Raw genomic sequence first — 21,053 nt, 5'->3', positions numbered from 1 at the left:
CTCCACACACTTTAAAAATATACTTCAATATTGCTTAATTTCATTATATATGTTATAGTCATATTTTTAAACAAACTTTTAAAAGTTAATTGGGTTTTGGCTGCACTGGGCCTTTGCTGCTGTGTGTGGGCTTCTCATTGCAGAGGCTTGTCTCGTTGCAGAGCATAGACTCTAGGCAGGTGGGCTTCAGCAGCTGAGCACTCAGGCTCTGTAGTTGTGCCTGTGGGCTCTAAGGTGCTGGGCGAGGCACATAGGCTCGGTAGTTGCGGTTGCGTGTCCCAGAGCACGCGGACTTCAGTAGTTGCAGCACTTGGGCTTGATAGTTTCGGCTCTGGGCTCAGTAGTTGTGGTGCATGAGCTTAGTTGTTCTGTGGTGTGTGGGATCTTTAGGACCAGGGATTGAACCCATATCCCCTGCATTGACAGGCAGATTCTTGTCCATTGCACCACCAGGGAAGTCCTAACAATAAAGTTTTTTTTTTTTTTTAAGTAACATCAGGGACTCCTTGTAGATACCACTCCACTGCCTGGACTCAGGTGCCTATACCCATCTTTACTACCCACCTCCAACACCTCCCTCTTCATCCACCACTCTCTTCCATTTCCCCAAGTAGACAGCAGAGGGTCCTCCCATTGACAAATACACTTGATAATAATCTATTCAAAGATGAGAGACTGTCCTGGTGGACAAGAAACCTGGGGTGGTGGAAGCAAAACTGAGTCAGTTTCAAAGTCCTCAGTCCAATTTCTGCCCAGCTCCCATAGGATCCTGATACCCTTCCCTTTTCCCAATAGGTCCATAAATCTCCTTATCAACTGCTTCTCCCACAAATCTGTGCCCAGAGCACCCTGTGTCTGCTTGATTACTTCCTGGCACTAAGCTGAGACAGGAATTTTCTGCTTCTGCCTTGCGCCTCATAAGTCAATTACCATCAACACTTACCTATCTGGGTCTAGGGAACCTGTCCTGGATGGAGGCTGTCTTGGTGGTGATGGGACAGGAGGTTCTGGAGTGGGAACTGGGGAGGATCTTAGAGACAGAAGAGGATCAGTGGCAGGGAACAGAGGAGGTCTATTTGAGGAAAGGGGGAAGGGTTCATTGAGGCATTGAGGAAAAGTCCAGGGTAGGAGATTGGAAGTTTATTTGGGGGATGAGAAATCAAAATGTACTCCCAGACTAGCAACATCAGCATCACCTGGGGACTTATTAGAGATGCAGATCCTCTACCCCCACCCCAGATGTTGAATCAGAAACTCTGGGGGGTCGGGGACCATGATCTGTGTTGTAAGGACCCCTCCAGGGGATACTCATGTGTGCTAAGCTTGAGAACCACTGTTCTTGAGTTACAAGGTGTCTTCCAGGAGTTAGAGGTGTGCATACTATGGAATCAAAAGTCCTGTCTGGGAAGGTGTACGGAGGGAGTTGGAGGTATCTCCCAGAATGAGAAGGGTCTACCCTAGTGACTTCTAGAAGATTGGAAAACTTTTGTATCCTAGAAGAGGGAAAAAGCCCGTTTAGGAGAGTGGAGATGGATCTGCTTCATAAAATGGGAAGGTGACACTACCAGAGACTGAGCAAGCTTGACATCGTAGATCAAGTCATGGTTTAGAATGTGTAGTCTTGGATTTGGGTCCCTGGATCCACCACATGAGCTGTATGACCTCACACTAGTACTTAACATTTCTTAGCTTCAGTTTCCTCATCTGAAACATGAGAGGATAATAACTGGCCTTAGTGGTCCAGTGACTAAGACTCCACATTCCCAGAGACGAGGCCCAGGTTCAATCCCCGGTCAGGGAGCTAGATCCCACATGCCGCAACCAAGAGTTTGCGTGCTGCAACCAAACAAACAAACAAAGAACCATGCATCTTGCAGACAGCAACTAAATACCCTGCATGTCACAATGAAGACTGAAGACCCTGCCGGTCAGAGCTAAAACCCGGTGGAGCCAAATAAAACAATCACGGTAACAAATACTGGCCTCTAAAGCTGTGAGGGCCGGTTAGACTGTTTAGTCAACAGATAGCCATAGAGTGGGTTTTCTGTGTACAAGTTCTGGGAATTCAGGGGAGAAAGAGAGAGACCTAGCTTCCTTCTTCAGAGCTCATATCCCTAAGATGAGAGCCGAGCACATAGAAGACGTTCAAAAAATGTAGTTCCCTCTCCTTTGCCAAGGAAATGAGAGATTCTTATGGGGAAAATGAAATGACTTTGAACCATGGTAAGTCTGACTTGGAAAGTAAGACTTAGAGAGTAAGGATGCATGATCTTTTTGAGAATGAAAAATCACCAGTCTAGGCACTTGAACACTTGAATCTCATAAGAACCTTCTGAGGTAGATATGCAGGATTTTTATCATCCCCACAACTTGAATGACACTCAGAGAGGTAGAGAAATTTGCTTCAGTACAGAATTAGTTAAAGCACCAAGGGTAGAATGCACATCTTCCAACTCCAAATTCAGGACACGAAAGAAGTGTTCACAAAATGGGGAGAGGGTGTTCTGTGTCCTACAGAATGTCCCAGGGAAGAGACAGCCTTTAGTAGGCACATGACAGGTGTTCTAACCCAGGGAATTGGAAGCTTCATCTAGGGTAGTGGCTCTCAACTTGGCCTGCTCAGTGGGATCAGTTGGGGAGCATTTAAAAATACTAATACCCGGATCCAACCTTAGAAATCAGCATGAACTGTTTAGTTATCTAAGCATCTTTTGAAAATCCCCAAGTGATGTCTAGTCTCAACCAAAGCTGGGGACCACTGCTTTGGGGCTGGGGATGTGAATCACACAGGGTGGAAACCTGGTAGAAGACTTGGGGATGTTGATCTCTGAGGATAGGGAAATCTGTCCTGAGGAATGGGGACAGAGCATTCCCAAGAAGGGGAGGAAATTTTCCTGAAAATTGTCAGGTTATATGCCATGGAATGGAGGAGAATGTCCTTAAGCTGTGAAGGTTATGAACAGCCTGTCCAAAGAGTGGAGGGAGACAGTCCTGCAACAGGATTTCCAGGGGCTTCACAGCAGAGTGGGTAAAAAAAAGGGCTTTAGGGTTTAAGCCCTTTTCTGCTGCTAATTAGATATATTTTCTTGGCACATGGCTTTACCTCAGAAACCTCAGAAACTTATGCCTCAATTTCTTTATCTGTAAAGAGTTGTTGTAACACCTGCTTGTAGGGATACTGTGAGAATTAAATGAGATAATGCAACTATGGGGGGGGTAGCCTATAGTAGAAGACTGAAGGTTACCTTGGAGAATAGAGGGTCCTGAGGAACAGTGGTGATGTGGGGCATGGGATCAGAGGAAGGTAGAGAGGGCTGGACCTGAAATCTGTTTGCAACTCTAATGTCGGGAGCCGCTTTAGGCATTACTGACCAAATGGAGGCATGGCCCCAGGATGAAGGAGTTAGGACTTGTAATTATGACTTGTTTTTTCCTCTCCTTGGCTGAGTTGACTGAAAAGGAATATTAAGGTGTTTATTGTTCTGGAGAGGAGTATGAGAAGGCACAAAGCCTTCTGCAGCTGTGCTCAGAAAATAATTCATGAAATTAATCACTGACATTTGTTTAAGGACTTTTATAAAAAGTTCCAGGATGAGCACACAGGCCGTAGCTTGAGGCCATGGGAGGGATTGCTATCTGAAGCCTATTTGTGAGGAGAATGTTTATGGCAAAAGAGTTTACTGAATTTAGGGCTTAGAAATGATTAAAACAGTTAGAAGTTAAAGATTTAAGGAATGTTGTAAAGTTAGCATATTTTACTATAGCTTATAGAAGTTAGGAATTTTTAGAGACACTGCTCTCCGCCTGGGTGCCCTTTCCCAATAAAGTCTCTTGCTTTGTCAGCACATTTGTCTCCTCGGACAATTCATTTCTGAGTGTTAGACAAGAGCCCAGTTTCGGGCCCTGGAAGGGATCCGCCTTCCTGCAACAAATGGCGACTCTGGAGGGGACTCTTCTTCACTGAGACTGACATCCTGACCACTAGGGGTACTCAGGGGCCAACTTGCCTGCCAATGGACCAGACCCAGCGGCCGCAACTGGGACCCTTTTGTCCCTGGTCTCCTCCTGACGTGGACAACTGGCCAGAGTGCCCTGACCGGTAAGGAAGAAGAGACTTTATTGACCTCTCTCCCCTTCCCTCTCTCTTTTCTCTCCTTAAGCCTTCCTATCCTTCCCCATTTTTCTAGTCCCCCGGTCCTGGATGCAGGAATCTGGTCGAAGGGCCCACAGCCTGAGCTGAGGATTGGAGACTGATCACCTCCTCTTGGCAGAGAACTCGAATTCTGGTTCTGGTCTGGTCTGATTTCTGGTAGGGCCAAGTTCCAGTCCTCCCTTCTCTGGAGGCCCAGGGAAAAGTCCCATAATGCTTGGGTATCTGTAGGCGGCAGGAGACATCTGTAAGGCCACCCCTTTCGCACCCCTCTCCCACCTCCTCCCCCTTCTTCTTTCAACCTGGCTCACTTTCCTCCCTTGAAATCTTTGATGTTAGTACTTGGATCTGAAGTTCTGTGTCTCTATAGGAGGTTTTCTGAGAGACTGTATTCTTGTATTTAAGGGCTTCCCTGGTGGTGCAGAGGTTAAAGCGTCTGCCTGCAATGTGGGAGACCTGGGTTCGATCCCTGGGTTGGGAAGATCCCCTGGAGAAGGAAATGGCAACCCACTCCAGTATTCTTGCCTGGAGAATCCCATGGACGGAGGAGCCTGGTGGGGTACAGTCCACGGGTGGCAGAGTCGGACACGACTGAGCGACTTCACTTTCACTATAGCTAGAAGCCTTTTTAAGAGATAGTGAGCTCAGGATGATAGGGGTAAACAGGATTTAGGAAGATAAGTAGTAAACTGAGGAATGTAGCATGAGTTACAATGTAAATCACAAGTTAACTATAGGACACATTAGAAGAAGTAGATAATAGATGGTAAGGCTGATTCCGAGAGAATCACTGAGGCAGCAACTCTGTTTGAAGAGCAACAACGATTTATGGACATAATAAATCTGGGTGAGGGGGAACTGAAAATGTCAAACCTCTGACCTAATGCTTTTGTAAAAGTATAAAAGAAAATCTTAAACTTGAAATAAATAGGTAGTCCAAGAAAACTGAGAGGCTGTCTTATTACTCGCTGACACCGTTCATCTCTTCAGGTTGAATCCCTGGCTGCTGGAGCTGGACTCTGGCACTCTAAGTCACGGGGCAGGGCCTGGAGATGTCCTGCAGGGGCCGCCAGACTCCAGGCTGCAGAGAGGCTGGGGTGGGCAGGAGTGGGGGGGAGGTGTGACCTGCGGAGGAGAGGTTTGACTGCTAGTAACCTCTGCTGCGGTAAGGAGAAGCCTCAGCAGTGGCAACAGCCTCCCCTCCCATCCATCTTTGCTATGTGACAGGTGGGAACTTAAAAGCTTGGGTCACGTGTCTCAGCTGGCTAACCTACTTACCCCTTGAAGACTGGAGCTGGGGCAGGCTGGGGCCAGGAGGAGATGCCTGAGAAAGGCATAGGGCAGGGGGAAGCCCCTGGAATGCTCTGGGGTCTTAAAGGCTTGTAGGGTGAGGGTGAGGACGCACACGTGTGTGAGAAGATGCCAAACACAGTGTTCTGCTCTATGCCCTGGCACACATGTACCTCCAGCATCAGGCGTTGTCTGTCTTAAAGGACCGAATTTGCCTGGGAGAACCGAGATTTCTACAGTTGGAGATGGAGAAGGAAATGGCAACCCACTCCAGGATTCTTGCTTGGGGTGGGGGTGAGGGTATCCCATGGACAGAGGAGCCTGACCGGCTGCAGTCCACGGGGTTGCAAAGAGTGGATGACTTAGTGACTAAATGGCTATCAGCTGGAGCAGGCCGGGCTCTGGGTACTGGTTTAACCTTGGAGCTGCCTCTGAATTCTCCAAAAGCAGTTCTGTCGCTTTTTGACTGGTCTCCTGGTCCTCAGAGAGGGAAAGGGGAGGTGGGGAGGATGTCCCAAGACTCTTGCTTGGGAATTCCTAGGGGATGCTGAGCTCAAGGGCCAGAATTGAGGGAAATTGATGCGGGGTGGGATGGTGGTGCAGACAGGCTGGCAGCTCCACAATCCCTTGAGAGTGACGGAATCTGCACCCCCCCCAACCCCTCCCCCACCACCATTGTATAGTCTGAAATTCAGGGACCTGTCTCCTCTGAGCGACTTCAGCTCTCTTCACCGCCTCGGAGTCGGCCTCTTGCCACCAATCTCCAGTTCTGGGTCCACACTTGCACTCTCTCCCGCACCCCGCGTAGCTGGCGCTTCTCTCCCCTTCGCCATCCTCGCTCCCCGCGGGGTGCGGGGAGGCGTGGGCCCTTTAAGAACCGCAGGACCGGCTGGCAGCAGCTTGGGCAAGGGCGCAGTCGCCCGGCGGGTTCGGAAGGACAAGGCACCAAAGATCGGGCTTAGGGAACCGGGTGTGCTCGGCCGAGAGGGGTAGGGGCACGCCCCAGTCGCCCCTTTGCAGGCTTGTCATCTCTTTTCTGACCTGAGGCTCGAGCCCTCCCCTGTCGCCTGCCCCGCCCCGGCCCCGCCCCGGCCCGGACGCCGGGTTCGGGAGCCGGGACACCGGGCCCAGTGCCGCAGCCAGAGGCAGGTAAGGAGGACCTAGAGTCTCCATCCTCAGCCCGTGGCAGCGCTCATCATCTCAGCTCTGCACCAGCCCAGGGCGCCTCAAGGTGACCAGGCTTGCGGAAGATGGGAGGGGAATGACCCCCAATGCGGCGCTTAGTTGGCAGTGTGGGTTTTGAGTCCGGGTGGTGAGCCCGTTTGAGGCGAGAGTCCAGGGCGCGGGGACCCAGGGCCGCCGGCAGGAGGGACTGGCCAGGGCACCTCTCCTAGAGATGGGGAGGGAGGCGCAGCGGGAGGCCCAGAGCCTCCTCTTCCTCCGCCTTTGCCTGGCCCATCCTGCGGTCACCCTGCTACCCTGATTTCCTAGCAGGCAGCCTCTGCCTGCCGCCCTTTCTGCACCCCCGCTCCCCACCCCACCTCACCCCCCTCCCCCGCGCCCCATCCAGTCCCCAGAGACTGGTGGCCTGCAGGGTAAGGAGATTAGAGCCTCCGCGGGGAGGAGGGAGCGGGTGCAGGCTTCGAGGGCCCCGGCTGGGGCTGGGGCTGCCTGGGACCGAAGAGAGGTGGGGACTGAACGTAGCTGCGCCGTGAGTGGTGGTCGGTGGAGGGCAGATGCTCTGGAGGTGGGACGTGGGAGCTTCCGGTAGCCGATCTAGCCTGAAAAGGAGGCGGGGAGGCGAGGGCACATGAGAAAGCAAGGAAGCTCCGAGCCAGGGATGGAGGTCTGCCCCAAACTGAGCAGGGCCTCTCCCTTCAGGCCGGACTTGGCGTGATGGCAGAGAAGACTCTGGAGGCCGTGGTCTGTGGACTACGACCTGGAGCTGTGGCCATGGCCGTGGCGCTGGAAGATGGGGCGGAGCCCCCTGTGCTGACCACGCACCTGAAGAAGGTGGAGAACCACATCACTGAAGCCCAGCGCTTCTCCCACCTACCCAAGCGCTCAGCGGTGGACATTGAGTTCGTGGAGCTGTCCTATTCTGTGAGGGAGGGGCCCTGCTGGCGCAAACGGGGTAAGGGAGCAGTCTGGTGGGGAACTGTGGGCCCCCATGAGTTGCCTCTTCTGGAACAGGAGGCCTGGGTTTGTCTCCTGTTCTACAAATCCTGCAGGAGCCAGTCCACTAAAATCTCAGCCCCTCACTTACTCTGTGGACAGCTGAGGTGCCAGGGTCTGAGCTCCCTTCACACCTGTAAGCACCAGGGGGCACTAGGTTCAGTGAGTTATTTCCTCTTCTAAGTTGATGCTATTGCTTCTGGTCCTTGAGGAATTGTCCTTCTTTGTTTCAGGTAGAGCTCCTGCCTTCTAGGGTGGATATGAGAAAGTCTGGGCTGTATGGCAGCGGTTGTCCTCAGTGGTTAGCAAAAATCCTTGGCCCTATGGAGCACTGCTAATTTTACAAGATATTCTCATTCCTGTCTTCTTACTTCATTCTTGCCAAAGTTCTCCAAGGCAGGGAGGGTGAAGGGTTGGTAGGATAGGTGACATCTTGTTGTTTAGTTGCTAAGTCTTGTTCGACTCTTTTGAGACCCCATGGACTGTAGCCTTCCAGGTTCCTCTGTCCATGGTATTTCCCAGGCAAATTGGACTGGGTTGAAATTTCTTTCTCCAGATTTGCCTGACTCAAGAATAGAACCTGGGTCTCCTGCTTTGCAGGTGGATTCTTTACTTCTGAGCCACCTGGGAAGCCCTCTCTATGTTGCTAATATGAAAACTGAGGCCCAAAGAAGGTGAATAACTTGACTGATGTCACACAGCTAATAAGTGGCAGTGTGAGGACCAGAAGCCAGGTTTCCCAGCTCTCCTTGCAGTGTTCCTTTCTCTCTCTTATCTTCCCTGGTAAGCATTCCCATCTCCACTGCTTCTCTCTTTAGGACAGGTGGGTAATGGGGTTGCCTGCGGCTCCAAATTCTCTGAATCCTCACTATCTCCCGTCTTTTGCCCCTAACCCCTTCCCCCTGCCATGGGCAGGTTGAGCTGGGAATAGAGAAGCTGGGGTTTCCCCAGAGCCTGGGTGTGGATCAGGGGTGGAGCTGGAACATTCTTCTCTGAGGTTTAATAAATGTTTGGGGTGCTTCAGAGCAGAGTTGAGCCTGATTCTCTCTGTACTCCCTACCCTCACTCCCATGAGTGACCAAAAGATCACAGGGTCTGAGTCACTAGAATTTGAGATATCTGGGCTCTCTGCTTAGTGCCCTTGGTCCTGAGGCCAGTTTTGGGGCACAGGAGGTACCTGTTATTTCCTTAACCCTCAGTTTTAAGGACTTCCCTGGTGGCTCAGACGGTAAAGAATCTGCCTGCAATGTGGGAGACCGGGGTTCGATCCCTCGGTTGGGAAGATCCCCTGGTGAAGGGAATGTTTACCTACTTTAGTATTCTGGACTGGAGAATTCCATGGACAGAGGAGTGTGGGTGGTACAGTCCATGGGACCGCAAAGAGTTGGACATGACTGAGCAACTAACACTTTCAGTTTTAGGAGAAATGAAAATGCAAAAGAAGTGTCTAGATGGGCCAACTCTCTGGTGGCTTCAACTCAACTCACTAGCCACAAATGGGCACCCCGACCAGGTCCTGCCCTCCTTTGCCCTTGCCAGCCCCATTCTGTTCTACTGGCCATTCTGCCATTTTTGCGTCCCTGGTCCCTCTCTCTGCCCTCTGTACTCCTCTCTCTGCCTGCTTTTCTCACGTGAATCCCTGTCCCTTTCTTTGGAGAACAGAGAGCAATTAGAGGCAGTGGTAAAGAATCTGCCTCTTGATGCAGGAAACGCAGGAGACACAGGTTTGATCCCTGAGTTGGAAAGATCACCTGGAGAAGGAAATGGCAATCCACTCTAGTATTCTTGCCTAGAGAATCCCCATGGACAGAGGAGCCTGGTGGGCCACAGTCCATGGGGTCACAAACAGTTGAACATGACTGAGCATGCAGGCACATTCAGTCATTTCAAGAGGAAAAAGAATAAGGGTCATGGAGAAAGGGAGATTCTGACTTTCCCAAGTCAGAATTTGTCACCTGCCTCTCTTAATTATATATGACATTTCTTGATATTCAAAACACTTTTCTATTAATTATTATTAACCTCACTTAATAGTCATAATAACCTTATTTTGTCCTTGGGAGGAGATACTACTATCCTTATATTACAGATGAGGAAACGGAGGCCCTGAAAGAGTAAGTGACTTCATAAAATTGCAAAGAGAGTTACTGATAGAGGCAGAACTAGAACTCTGGTGGGTCTCCATCCTGAAAGCCTGGGAGGCAGGCCCTTCCCAGGTTGAGCAGTTGGGGTCCAGCAGGAGGCCCAAGACATGGGTTCTTAGCCACTTAAGCTGCGTGATCTTGGGCAGACTGCCTACCCTCTCTTGCTCTCACTTTCCTCACCTATAAACAGGGATGATAAGAATACCCACTGCATGGGCTTGGGCAGCTCAGCTGAGACATTAGCCATGAAAATGCTCTGTGAAAGGCAAGCATTAAGATAATATTTGAATTTGGCATCAGAGTTCAGTCAAGTGCTTGGTGGTGATTAAATAAGGGGAAGGTTCATCATTGCCGATTTCTTCCCCTGCAGAAGAAGTCACTTCTTGTGAGTAGCTCTGAGAGGCATATGCTAGTGTGCACAGCCACACGTCTCTCTGATTGATGGTGACAATGACTGAAGCAGAGGGTTGGAATTCATGACGTCCCTTCTCCAAGTAAAGAACTTGCCGTATGACCTTGGGTGTCACTGGATGTCTCTGGGCCCTAGCTGCCTCATCCATGTTGCTATAGCAGTGACTGAGGCAACGAGCTTTGTAAACCAGAAAGCACCATCCAGGCAGTTAGTATGATCAGGATCCCACAGTGGGCACCAGAGGATCCCCTGTCTGATGGAATGTGTTCAGAAGGACAGCTGGGTGCTGTGGAGGGAGGGTGAAAGATCACATCCCTTCACTGCCTCTGCTAAAGAGGTAGAATGGAGGGAATTGGGCTCCACGGGGGATGGAAGAGAGTGGTAGTGAGTGTTGGCTGGTAGGGATTGGTGTTTCAACCTCACTGAGGCAGGCCTGTAAGCAGGGCAGGCAAGGCCAGAGTCTTTGACTTCATCTTTCCTCTCTACCCCCTTGTCTTGGCAGTTGACTCAGGAATCTCTGCCCTCTGCTCCCTGGATTGTATTACATATATGTTGTTATACAGCACCGTTTTCCTCCCAAAGCCTGGAAAGCCTCTGCCTTCTTTTTCCATTTTGAAATGCTTCTCATTCTTCAACACTTAGCTCAAATGCCACCTCTTCCATGAAGCCATTCCTGATTTTCCCCTTGCCCCTCTACCCTCATCAGTTCTATTTTCTAAATTCTCATTGCACAAGACTTATGCTTCTATGATAACCCTTACTTTATCTTTCTTCAGATCTATAGATGATTTCTTTTTTAAAAAAGTACTTGTTATTTGTGTGACTGTACTGGGTCTTAGTTGCCACATGTACTATCTTCAGTCTCCGTTGTGGCATGCGGGATCTTTAGTTGTGGCATGCAAACTCTTGGTTGGGACATGGGGGATCTAGTTCCCTGACCAGGAATAGAAACTGGGCCCCCTGTATTGGGAGTGCGGAGTCTTGGCCACAGGATCACCAGGGAAGTCCCCATAGATGTTTTCTTGTCCATCTCTTTTACCTAGACTATCACTGTCTTGAGTGCAGGAACTGTGACTCCCTTGTTTTTTTTTTTTTTTGATTGAGTGTCTGATACAGAGCTTGGAATGTAGTGTGTATCAATAAGCATTGTCACATGAAATTAACATTAAAATGTCACTTGCTTTTAATGTGCTCTATGTACCAAGCACTGTGTCATATACTTTACATACACACACACACACACACACACATATATATATATATATTTCTTTATTTATGGCAGCGCTGGGTCTTGGTTGCTGTTCGGGCTTTTCTCCAGTTGTGGTGAGCAGGGGCCGCTCTCCAGTTGCCGTGCGAGGGCCTCTCATTGCGGAAGCCTCTCCTGTTGCAGAGCACAGGCTCCAGGGTGTGCAGCTTCAGTAACTGTGGCACACAGGCTCAGTAGTTGTGGTGCACAGGCTTGGTTGTTCCGTGACATGTGGGACCCTCCCAGTACAGGAATCTAACCCATTTCTCTTGCACTGGAGGATTCTTTACCACTAAGCCACCAGGGAAGCCCTAGTTTACATATATTATCTCACGGAACCTTTATAGCAACCCAATGAGATAGATACTATCTATCTTACAAGGAAGCACCTTACAAATGAGGCATCTGGAGCTCAGAGAGGTTAAGCAACTTGCTGCAGGTCACACAGCTAGCTGGTGAGTGTGGAGTCAGAATTTGAATACAGATCCAAGTGACTCCAAATGTGTACTCTTAATGCATATGCTGCCTCCCAGTGAGTGAAAGGTGAGATTTTACTGGGCCACATTAGGGGCTGCAGAGATAAGCCCGGTGGGGAGACAGAGCACGCTGATGAAAGACTTTTAGGAGGAGGCCAAGGCTCTGAGAACACACATTCAGAACACTTATTGAGCATCTACTACATGCCAGCCAATCTGCTAAGGTTACAAAGATGAGTCACACACAGACCCTGTCCGCAAGGAGCTCACTGACTAAGAGGCTGGGGGAGGGGGCTGAGAGGCAGGCACCTCAAGTAACAAACGTGCTGGCAAATGAGGAGTGCTGTGAGATTAGAGGACAGTTAGCTAGCTCAGACTGGAAAATTGGAAAAGTCTTCCTGGAGCGGGTAAGAGAGTGAGCACCGTGTTTGTAGAAGAGAAGTAGGGTCTTCTGTTGGGTCCCCTCTCCATACCCATCCATCAGATGTGGGGGTTTTCCCATGGCTTTCGGAAGAGCACTGTCACCTCGGGTACGTTGACATTAGTGGTGGTTGCTTCTGGGGGGACAGAATGAGAGGGTACAGGTCATCATTGGGGCTCTGAGGGTCACTCTGCCATCCTAACCAAGTCACGATGAGTAGAGACTGCCTAGTTCACTGATAGCCATGGCTCCTAAGAGTTTGAGGTGTCTTTGTTCATTGAAGCGCTGATCAAAAGTTCCTCTTTTCCTTCCACATTGCAGGTTATAAGACCCTCCTTAAGTGCCTATCAGGTAAATTCTGCTGCCGGGAGATGATTGGCATCATGGGCCCCTCAGGGTCTGGCAAGTCCACGCTCATGAACCTCTTGGCAGGATACAGGTAAGGACAAGGCTGGGGTGGAGTGGGGGCAGGGCCCAGGAAGAGAGGAACCCTGGGGAGCACGGAAGAGGTTCTGTAGTGACCCTGACCTCCATCCCTAACTGAGGGCGTCCCTGCAGGAAGTCTGGGATGAAAGGGCAGATCCTGGTCAATGGGAAGCCGCGGGAACTGAGGACCTTCCGCAAGATGTCCTGTTACATCATGCAGGAAGACATCCTACTGCCGCACCTCACGGTGCTGGAAGCCATGATGGTGAGAGCTGGGCAGCCACCGCCTCCTCCCAGTCCCCCAGGTGCCTGCCGTCCCCACTCTTTCCATTGGCCAAGGGGTCAAGGCCCTGCCGCCCCCACGCATATCTGATCCGCCCTCTCTCTGGGCCCCAGATCTCCGCTAACCTGAAACTGAATGAGAAGCAGGAGGTGAAGAAGGAGCTGGTGAGTTGGAGGGTGGGGGTGTGGGGGGGTGGTGTGGGGAGGGGAAACAAGGCAGCTGCCCTTTCCAGGCCCTGAGATCTGGGGTGCCCTCGATTTGGGTAGGAGGAGAGGGGTGGCCAAGGTTGGGATGCTGGGTTTAAGGGAGATGCTTATTTAAATTGGGGTGGTGGGACTTGCCTGGTGGCCAAGTGGTTAAGACTCCACATGTCCCTTGCAGGGGTCCCAGGTTCCATCCCTGGTCAGGGAACTAAGATCCCATATGCCGTGCTGGGTGGCCAAAAAAATTAAACAATTAAAAAAATTTTTTTAATCAATAAATACATCGGGGTGGTGCTGGGGGAAAGCAGAGACTCTGAAGCTGACCTGGGCTGGATCGGGGGCCGGGCCAGGTGACGGAGATCCTGACGGCGCTCGGCCTGCTGTCCTGCTCCCACACGAGGACAGCCCTGCTCTCCGGTGGGCAGAGGAAGCGCCTGGCCATTGCCCTGGAGCTGGTCAACAACCCACCTGTCATGTTCTTTGACGAGCCCACCAGGTAGTTCTCCCCTCCTCTCCTATTGGGCTGCCCCTTCCCCTCAGCCCAGAGCCAGAACTGGAGGCTGCATCCGCTCCACTGCTGAAGACCAGAGCACGTGTTTGCAGCCTCCTGGGGCCAGAGAAGAGCTCCACCCCTGCCAAGCCTGTTGCCTAGCAGCCCTATCCTTCACCCTCGCAGAAATCCCCATGTCCTCCCTGGCTGATGCCACCCGCTCCTTCTCTCCCCCACAGCCAATCAATCACAGAGTCCTGCTGAGTTTACCTTCTTTCTCCATCTCTCAGATTCACCCCACCCCCATTCTTAGTGCCAGTGCTTAAATTCAGGACATCATCAACTCTTGCCTGCATTTCTGCAACAGACTCCTCTCTGCTTGTCTCCAGGCTCTCCCAGCCCATCCTTCCTCCAAACTGCAACCAGAGTGAACTTTCTAAAAGACAAGTCTGGCAATACTCACTCCTCTGCTTAAAAACATGCAACGATTCACATTTGCCCTCAGAATAAAGGCAGAGGACTTACAAGGTCTGGGGCTGAACCTACTTTTCTGGCCTCACATCTTGCTTCACGCTGACTTGTATTTTATGCTCTAATAAGATTGAATCGCTTATTATTCTCTTCGTCAAGCCATGTGTTCCATGCCTTTGAGCCTTGCACATGCTGTGTCTTCTGCCTGGAATGCCCTTCACCACTGCACCTGCCCTTGCCCCCTCACTTGACTTAGCTCTTTCTTCTGCCAGACTCACTCAGGAACCTCCTCTGACTCCTCTCCCAAACCTTTGTACAGCAGAGGTGAATTCTCCCCTACTTTTCACCCCCTGTTTCTACAGCATGGTCCACATTGTCTCAAATGATCTGTGCATTTCTCTCTCTCCCTTCCAACCAGAGTCTATGTCTTATTTATTTGTCCTTCTAATCCCAGTGGCTAGCATTCAACAAGTGCTTAATAATTGCTTGTTGCACCTAACTGTAGTCTGGGCTTCTTGGTACCTCCAAACTCCTGAATCATACAATGTGGATGGGATATAGGGGTGGCCAGAATGACCCCCTTCCTGCCAGCTCCCTCGCCCTCATAGCAGCTGCCCCATCCAGACACTCCCTTGGCCATACCCACCTCACCCTGCCCCCTGGTGGCCTCTCTCTGGACAGTGGACTGGACAGTGCTTCCTCTTTCCAAGTGGCGTCCCTCATGAAGTCCCTGGCCCAGGGGGGCCGAACCATCATCTGCACCATCCACCAGCCCAGTGCTAAGCTCTTTGAGATGTTTGACAAGGTGAGGGTCTCTGGGACTCAAAGGTGACTGACCAGTGATGGGCAGCGGGCCGGGGATCAGTCAAGGTGTGGTGGTACCTGCCTGACCCACTCGTGCTATTTTCCTTGCCCTTCTTTTTCTGCCTCAGCTCTATATCCTGAGCCAGGGTCAGTGCATCTTCAAGGGCATGGTCACCAACCTGATCCCCTATCTGAAGGGGCTCGGTTTGCACTGCCCCACCTACCACAACCCGGCTGACTTCAGTGAGTAGGGGCCTGGTGGTCCAGGCTGGGATATGGTGGCGGGCCAAACCTAGGGGTCCAGATCATGTACTTGGACCTCCTGGGGGCAGAGATCTCACTGTCACCTGCCTTCCACACACACTCAAGGAAGGGCTGGCTTGCTCTTGGGAAGCAAGGAGAGATCTTAGCTGAGTGCACCCCCTCTGTGTTCCCCAGTCATCGAGGTGGCCTCTGGCGAGTATGGAGACCTGAACCCCCTGCTGTTCAGGGCTGTGCAGAATGGGCTGTGTGCCATGGCAGAGAAGAACAGCGGCCCTGAGAAGAATGAGGTTCCCACCCTCTGTCCCCCTTGCCCTCTGGTGAGTAGGGGTGGAGGGAGCAGGATGCAGAGTTGGGGAGGGGAGACAGGACTGTGGACATGGCCCAGCCAGAGAGGCTGTGCCTCAGAGGCATCCCAACCACTGGGTACTAGGAAGAACCCAGGACTTGGAATAGACCTACTATTAGCTGTGTGACCTTGGGCACATTACTTAACCTCTCTGAGCTTCGGGTTTCTCATTCATTTATTTGTTCAACAAATTCTTACCAAGCAAGTGTAGTGCCACCTGGTAAGCAAGGTTGAATCTGTTTCTGGCCTTGTGGCCAGTGTGGTTTACTGTCATCTTTAACTTGGGGGTGATGATATTTATTTCACAGGCTTATTGGGAGGACTAATTAGATTAGTCACACAAAGCTCTTCCTACTCTAGCTGGCTCTTTTCCTTAAATGGGATACTGTGACCCCAGGGGACCAGGAGGGTTATTGTTGCTGTTGTCATCATTACCACTGTTAAAAATATTATCGTGAAACTGGTTGCATAAAGATATTATGCCCTTAGAATAAATGTATTCAATCGATTAAAATTTCCCCAGAATGACTGGGAATTCCCTGGCAGTTCAGTGGTTAGGACTCTGTGCTTTCACTGCCTAGGATGTGGGTTCAATCCCTGGTCAGGGAACTAAGATCCCACAAGCCATGCAGCTCAGTCAAATAAAATAAAGTTTAAGAATAAACAACTGATCTATTCGTAGCCACCATAGGTGTCCTTGACTCCTCTTCTGTCTCCTCCCTCCCCACTTCTGTTTACTCCCTCTTTGTGTCTCTCTGAATCTCACTCTGATTCACACCTCTAAGGCCAGCTTCCAGGTACCCAGCTCAATAGTGGAGAATTCTGGAGGACCCTTATCCCTGGGGACAGGCTCAGGGGCTTTCCCACCAACTGAGCTGACTGCATGGTGGGTGGGTGGGGCAGGCTCACCTGATCCAGTTTCCTCTCCCCAGGAAGTGGATACCATTGAAAGCCACACCTTTGCCACCAGCACTCTGACGCAGTTCTGCATCCTCTTCAAAAGGAGCTTCTTGTCCGTCCTCAGGGACATGGTGAGACATCAAGTTGGAGGAGGGGAGGCTGGTGTTGGCCTGGCCTTGTGTGGTGTAGGATCCCAGCAGTGGAGATGGTGATGGGTCCCCCTCCCAGCAGCCCCCCCAGTGCTCCTGTGGGTCTCTGTGCCCGTGAGGGCACACCCACGTTCCTATGCAAGTGTGACTCACCCATCCCTAGCCTGTGATCCATCCTCTCTCCTCATGATCACCCCTCACACAGGTCCTGACCCACCTGCGGTTCATGTCCCATGCAGTGATTGGCGTGCTCATTGGTCTCCTCTACCTGCAAACTGGCAACGATGCCAACAAGGTCTTAAACAACACCGGCTGCCTCTTCTTCTCCATTCTTTTCCTCATGTTTGCTGCCATGATGCCAACTGTGCTCACCTGTGAGCTGAGATGCCCTGGGCATGGGCGGGCGTGGGGAGCATGGGGTAGGGTCAGGGTGCTATGCCTCATCAGCCTGTGTCTTCAGTCCCCTTAGAGATGGCAGTCTTCCTGAGGGAGCATCTCAACTACTGGTACAGCCTCAAAATCTATTTCCTGGCCAAGACCATGGCTGATGTGCCCTTCCAAGTGAGCCTCTTCCTCCTACCTCCCTGCTGCCTCCCTCCTATCTTGCTCCTTCCATCCTTGCTTCCTGCCCCCACCTCAACCTTGTTACATGCCATCCTTTCCTTCACTTCTACTCACTTAGCAAGAGGTGGTGAGTACCAACCATGCACCAGGCTCTTTGTCAGGCACTGGGGATGTAGCAACGATAATGACAGAAGTAGTCTTGACCTCATGGAATTTATGTTCCAGTGGGAATAAGAGAGATCAAACAACACATGATGAAAATAATAGCCCCACAAATGACTTTTACTCAAGGCAACAGAGAACAGCATGGGCCCTGGAGCCTCGCTGCTCCTCGTTAGCTGTGAGACACTGGGCAAGGCACCTAATCTCTCTTGGCTTCAGTGTCTCCATTTGTAAGGTAGAATGATGATAATATCTACCTTGGGATTGTTTATGAGAATGAAATGAGTTAATACAGGTACAGTACTTAGAATAGTGCTTGGCACATACTGAAGTACCTAATAATGTTTGCTGGGTTTGATTGTTCTGGTCACCACCACCCTCTTCCAAGCACCAGGGTCACCAGTGATCCATAGGGTACCTTTGAGCAAATTAGAAGAGGTGTCCCTTCCCCAGGGCGAGGGTGCACCGTGCCAGGGTGAGAAGAGTACAAGCAGGGGCTTGGCTTCTGGCTGCCTCTTGGTTGAGGGCCTCATCCAGGGAACAACCCTCACTCCTGCACTTGATAGTCTCGGTCCCTGTTGCCCAGGAACTGATGGGGACAAAGGGATCCCCAGGTGGCGCTAGTGGTAAAGAACCCGCTTGCCAATGCAGGAGACATGAGAGACACAGGTTCAGTCCCTGGGTTGGGAAGATCTCCTGAAGGAGGGCATGGCAACCCACTCCGATATTCTTGCCTGGAGAATCCCATGGACAGGGGAGCCTGGTGGGCTATGGTCCACAGGGTTGCAAAGAGTTGGACATGACTGAAGTGACTTAGCAGGTACAGCGGGACAGAAGGCTCTCATATGTAAAGGAATTAACAATATAAAGAATATGCTGGTCCAGATGGGATGGATCTTCAAAGAAGTCACCAGGCCTGCATGGGTCTGAGTGGGCCTGATGGAAGATGAATGAGGTTCTTAGAGCCAGGGAAGGGGACCCATGTCAAGTTCATGTGACAGCATGAGCAGGAGTACAGAGGACCAGGCGTGGACACTCTAGCAATTGCTGTCCTAAAGGCTCCTGCCTGGGTGGAGTTGAGGGTCTTGGCCGCTGCCCAGCCCCGTGCCTGCTCCCCAGGTGATATGCCCAGCTGTGTACTGCAGTATCATGTACTGGATGACAAGCCAGCCGGCTGAGACCAGCCGCTTCCTGCTCTTCTTAGCCTTGGGTGCCTCCACGGCCTTGGCGGCCCAGTCTCTGGGGATGCTGATTGGAGCTGCCTCCAGCTCCTTACAGGTGAGTGGCTGGCACGTGGGGACCCCCAAGAGAGGGGCCGGAGTCTGGTGGGAGGAAGCAGGGCCTGGCCTAAGGAGTGGGATGGATCTCTGGGAAGCCTGGGCCCCACCCCAGCCCCGGTCCTGAGTCTGTCCTGGTCACCCCTGCGATGGCCTGGTCCCCTTCCCTCCCCTGCAGGTGGCCACCTTTTTGGGTCCCGTCACCGCTATCCCCGTCCTTCTGTTCTCCGGTTTTTTCGTCAGCTTCAAAGCCATCCCCAGTTACCTGCAGTGGAGCTCCTACCTCTCCTATGTCAGGTCAGTACCCCTCCCCTTACCATCTGCCCCTGCTCCTCCTTGCAGGAGGTGAGAGATTGCACCTGGCCTCTGGCAGTTTGCCCAGGTGGCAGGGGCCCTGTGCTCTGCATCCTGGCTCTGATGCCTGTGATTGCCTAGGTATGGCTTCGAGGGTGTGATACTGACCATATATGGCATGGGGCGAGAAGACCTGAGCTGCCTGACGGAACACTGCCCTTTCCAGAAGCCAGAGAACATTCTCCGAGCCATGGATGTTGAAGATGGCAAGCTCTACGTGGACTTCCTGGCCTTAGGCATCTTCTTCCTGCTCCTGCGGCTGCTGGCGTACCTTGTGCTCCGCTACCGAATCAAGTCCAAGAGATAGAGCTCTGCCCTGGCCTGGGCCCCAGCCCTTCGGGACTGTTTTAACCTTGTAGACTTGAGCCCTCCCCTCTCTCAGCTCCTTTGCAGGCTGGCTGGCAGACTGCACTCCCAGCCTTGGCCCTAGGGGTGGGGGTGCCAGGCCTCTCTGCCATGCCCAGGAGTCTTTCCAAGTTGATGCAGTCTGTAGCTTCCTCCCTCCTCTCTCCAACACCTGCATGCAAAGACCACTAGCAGGCTGCCACCCTCCTTCCTGCCCCGCCCCTGACACCCTCCTCTGTTGTCTGCCTGGGAGCCCCTGGCTCTCCAGGCCCCCTCTTACAATTGACCAAAGTGGCCCCCCTTTTGGGTCCCACCACACAAGTGTTTGTAAACTGGCTGTTATAAGGTTGGGGTTCTAGGGCTGGGTCCCATTGAGGTCCCTGGATATCCTGTTGGAACAGGGCAGGGACAGGCTCTGGAAGTCTCTTCTTCCTTCTCCTCACCTCTCTCCACCCTTAGACCCTGGCTGATCTGGACAATCTGTTGGGACAGGTATCTGGATCTGTCTGGACCATCCCTCCCAGTCCTAGGGGTTGGAGAGGCCTGGCGCCTTGGGCTGTCCCCCGGACCCATCTGGTTGGGGCTGGGCCTGTGGCTCCTCTGCAATAATGTCTCTGTTTCTTTCCCGTCTGTTGCTGGAAGTGGAGAATGCACTTTATTCAGGGGTGGGGTGGGGGTGGGGTGGAGGGGGTGGTGGTGAGTGGGTGGAGACTCAAGTCTCCTTTCTTGCTGTTCATGTGGTCCCGCAGTGGTCCCCTCCCTCTCCTGAGTTACAGGCACATATACACTACACAGACAGGCAATCTCAACCCTACACACACTCGCCGTCCCCCCAATAGCTCAGAGGAAGGGTGATGGTGGCATGGTGGTGGCAGGTGCTGTGGGGAGGGCAATGCCAACCTCTTCCTGGGGCTCCCACTTTGACTCTAAGGATGAGGCTGGTGCTGCCCAGGCCGTCTCCAGGAGCTGCAAGTGTCTACGCCCCAGTCTTCCCTTCTTCCCAAGCCTGGAGTGGCACAGGGTACCAACTCCCTGGCGTTCAGGACCCCACACAAGCACAAAGCGCGAGCATAAGTTAGACATGGTCACTGCCACCCCATGGCTCTTCTTTTGTGTGTCAAGCTGGCAATGTCACTCCTCCACCCCTTCCACGGCCACTTGCTGCTCATTCAAACTCCTGTCCATGTCCTGCTACCTTCTTCCTATCAGCCAAGGTGGGCCCTGGGTGTCAGAGCAGCATGGCCGGGGCACCAGAGTGACAGATGCACCTAGAACGTGTCTGACTTTCCTGGGATGGCTGGGGTCCAGGCTCATTCTACTTCTGATTTCCTCTTCCCCTCGGGCACTTGTCACCCTTTCTTCCTGTGCACATACCTCTCTACCTTCCTTACCCTGCAACGGATTCTCCCCATCACACAGAGATGCCCATTGTATTTGTGGGATTTCACTCATTATTAATAAAACCTATATTTATACAGTATGCTGTGTGGAAATGTGTGTAGCTCTGGCACTCGGTACCATGGGCGGGTCTTCAAAGCTCTTGGCAAGAAGTCTATGCGCTTTAGGGAGCTGTGGCAATGGATGGGAAGTCCTAGATGGAAATCAAGCTGGTGAGTGTGTAACTTATGAGATATCTGTATTATGCTCCACCTTACAGAAGCATCTTACAAATGCTTATGTTCTCAAGGGAGTCTCAGATCA

At 51.8% G+C, this 21,053-nt stretch overlaps 1 protein-coding gene across 1 annotated transcript; it reads left to right on the top strand.

Moving 5' to 3' along the window:
• Nucleotides 1-7,327: 7,327 nt before the first annotated feature.
• ABCG4 (ATP binding cassette subfamily G member 4) lies at nt 7,328-19,993 on the top strand. Its single transcript, XM_070383206.1, has 14 exons — nt 7,328-7,574; nt 12,636-12,753; nt 12,873-13,005; nt 13,137-13,187; nt 13,577-13,722; nt 14,869-14,992; nt 15,120-15,234; nt 15,430-15,572; nt 16,534-16,632; nt 16,856-17,053; nt 17,122-17,211; nt 18,496-18,654; nt 18,832-18,950; nt 19,089-19,993. Exons 1-14 carry the CDS (start codon nt 7,337-7,339, stop codon nt 19,312-19,314), a joined length of 1,959 nt encoding a protein of 652 aa, XP_070239307.1. The 5' UTR covers nt 7,328-7,336; the 3' UTR covers nt 19,315-19,993.
• The last annotated feature ends 1,060 nt before the right edge of the window (nt 19,994-21,053 follow it).

Source organism: Bos mutus, chromosome 15 (genome assembly GCF_027580195.1).
Source record: "Bos mutus isolate GX-2022 chromosome 15, NWIPB_WYAK_1.1, whole genome shotgun sequence".
NCBI lineage: Eukaryota > Metazoa > Chordata > Mammalia > Artiodactyla > Bovidae > Bos > Bos mutus.
Note: the sequence above shows the minus strand (reverse complement) of the source record. Positions and strands in the feature narration are given on the sequence as shown.

Bases quoted from the DNA above. Each gene is read 5' to 3' on its own strand.
- ABCG4 (XM_070383206.1), top strand. From the start codon at position 7,337: ATGGCAGAGAAGACTCTGGAGGCCGTGGTCTGTGGACTACGACCTGGA. The intron at 7,575-12,635 runs GTAAGGGAGCAG...TCCACATTGCAG, and splicing joins GCCCTGCTGGCGCAAACGGG to GTTATAAGACCCTCCTTAAG. The intron at 18,951-19,088 runs GTCAGTACCCCT...GTGATTGCCTAG, and splicing joins TCCTACCTCTCCTATGTCAG to GTATGGCTTCGAGGGTGTGA.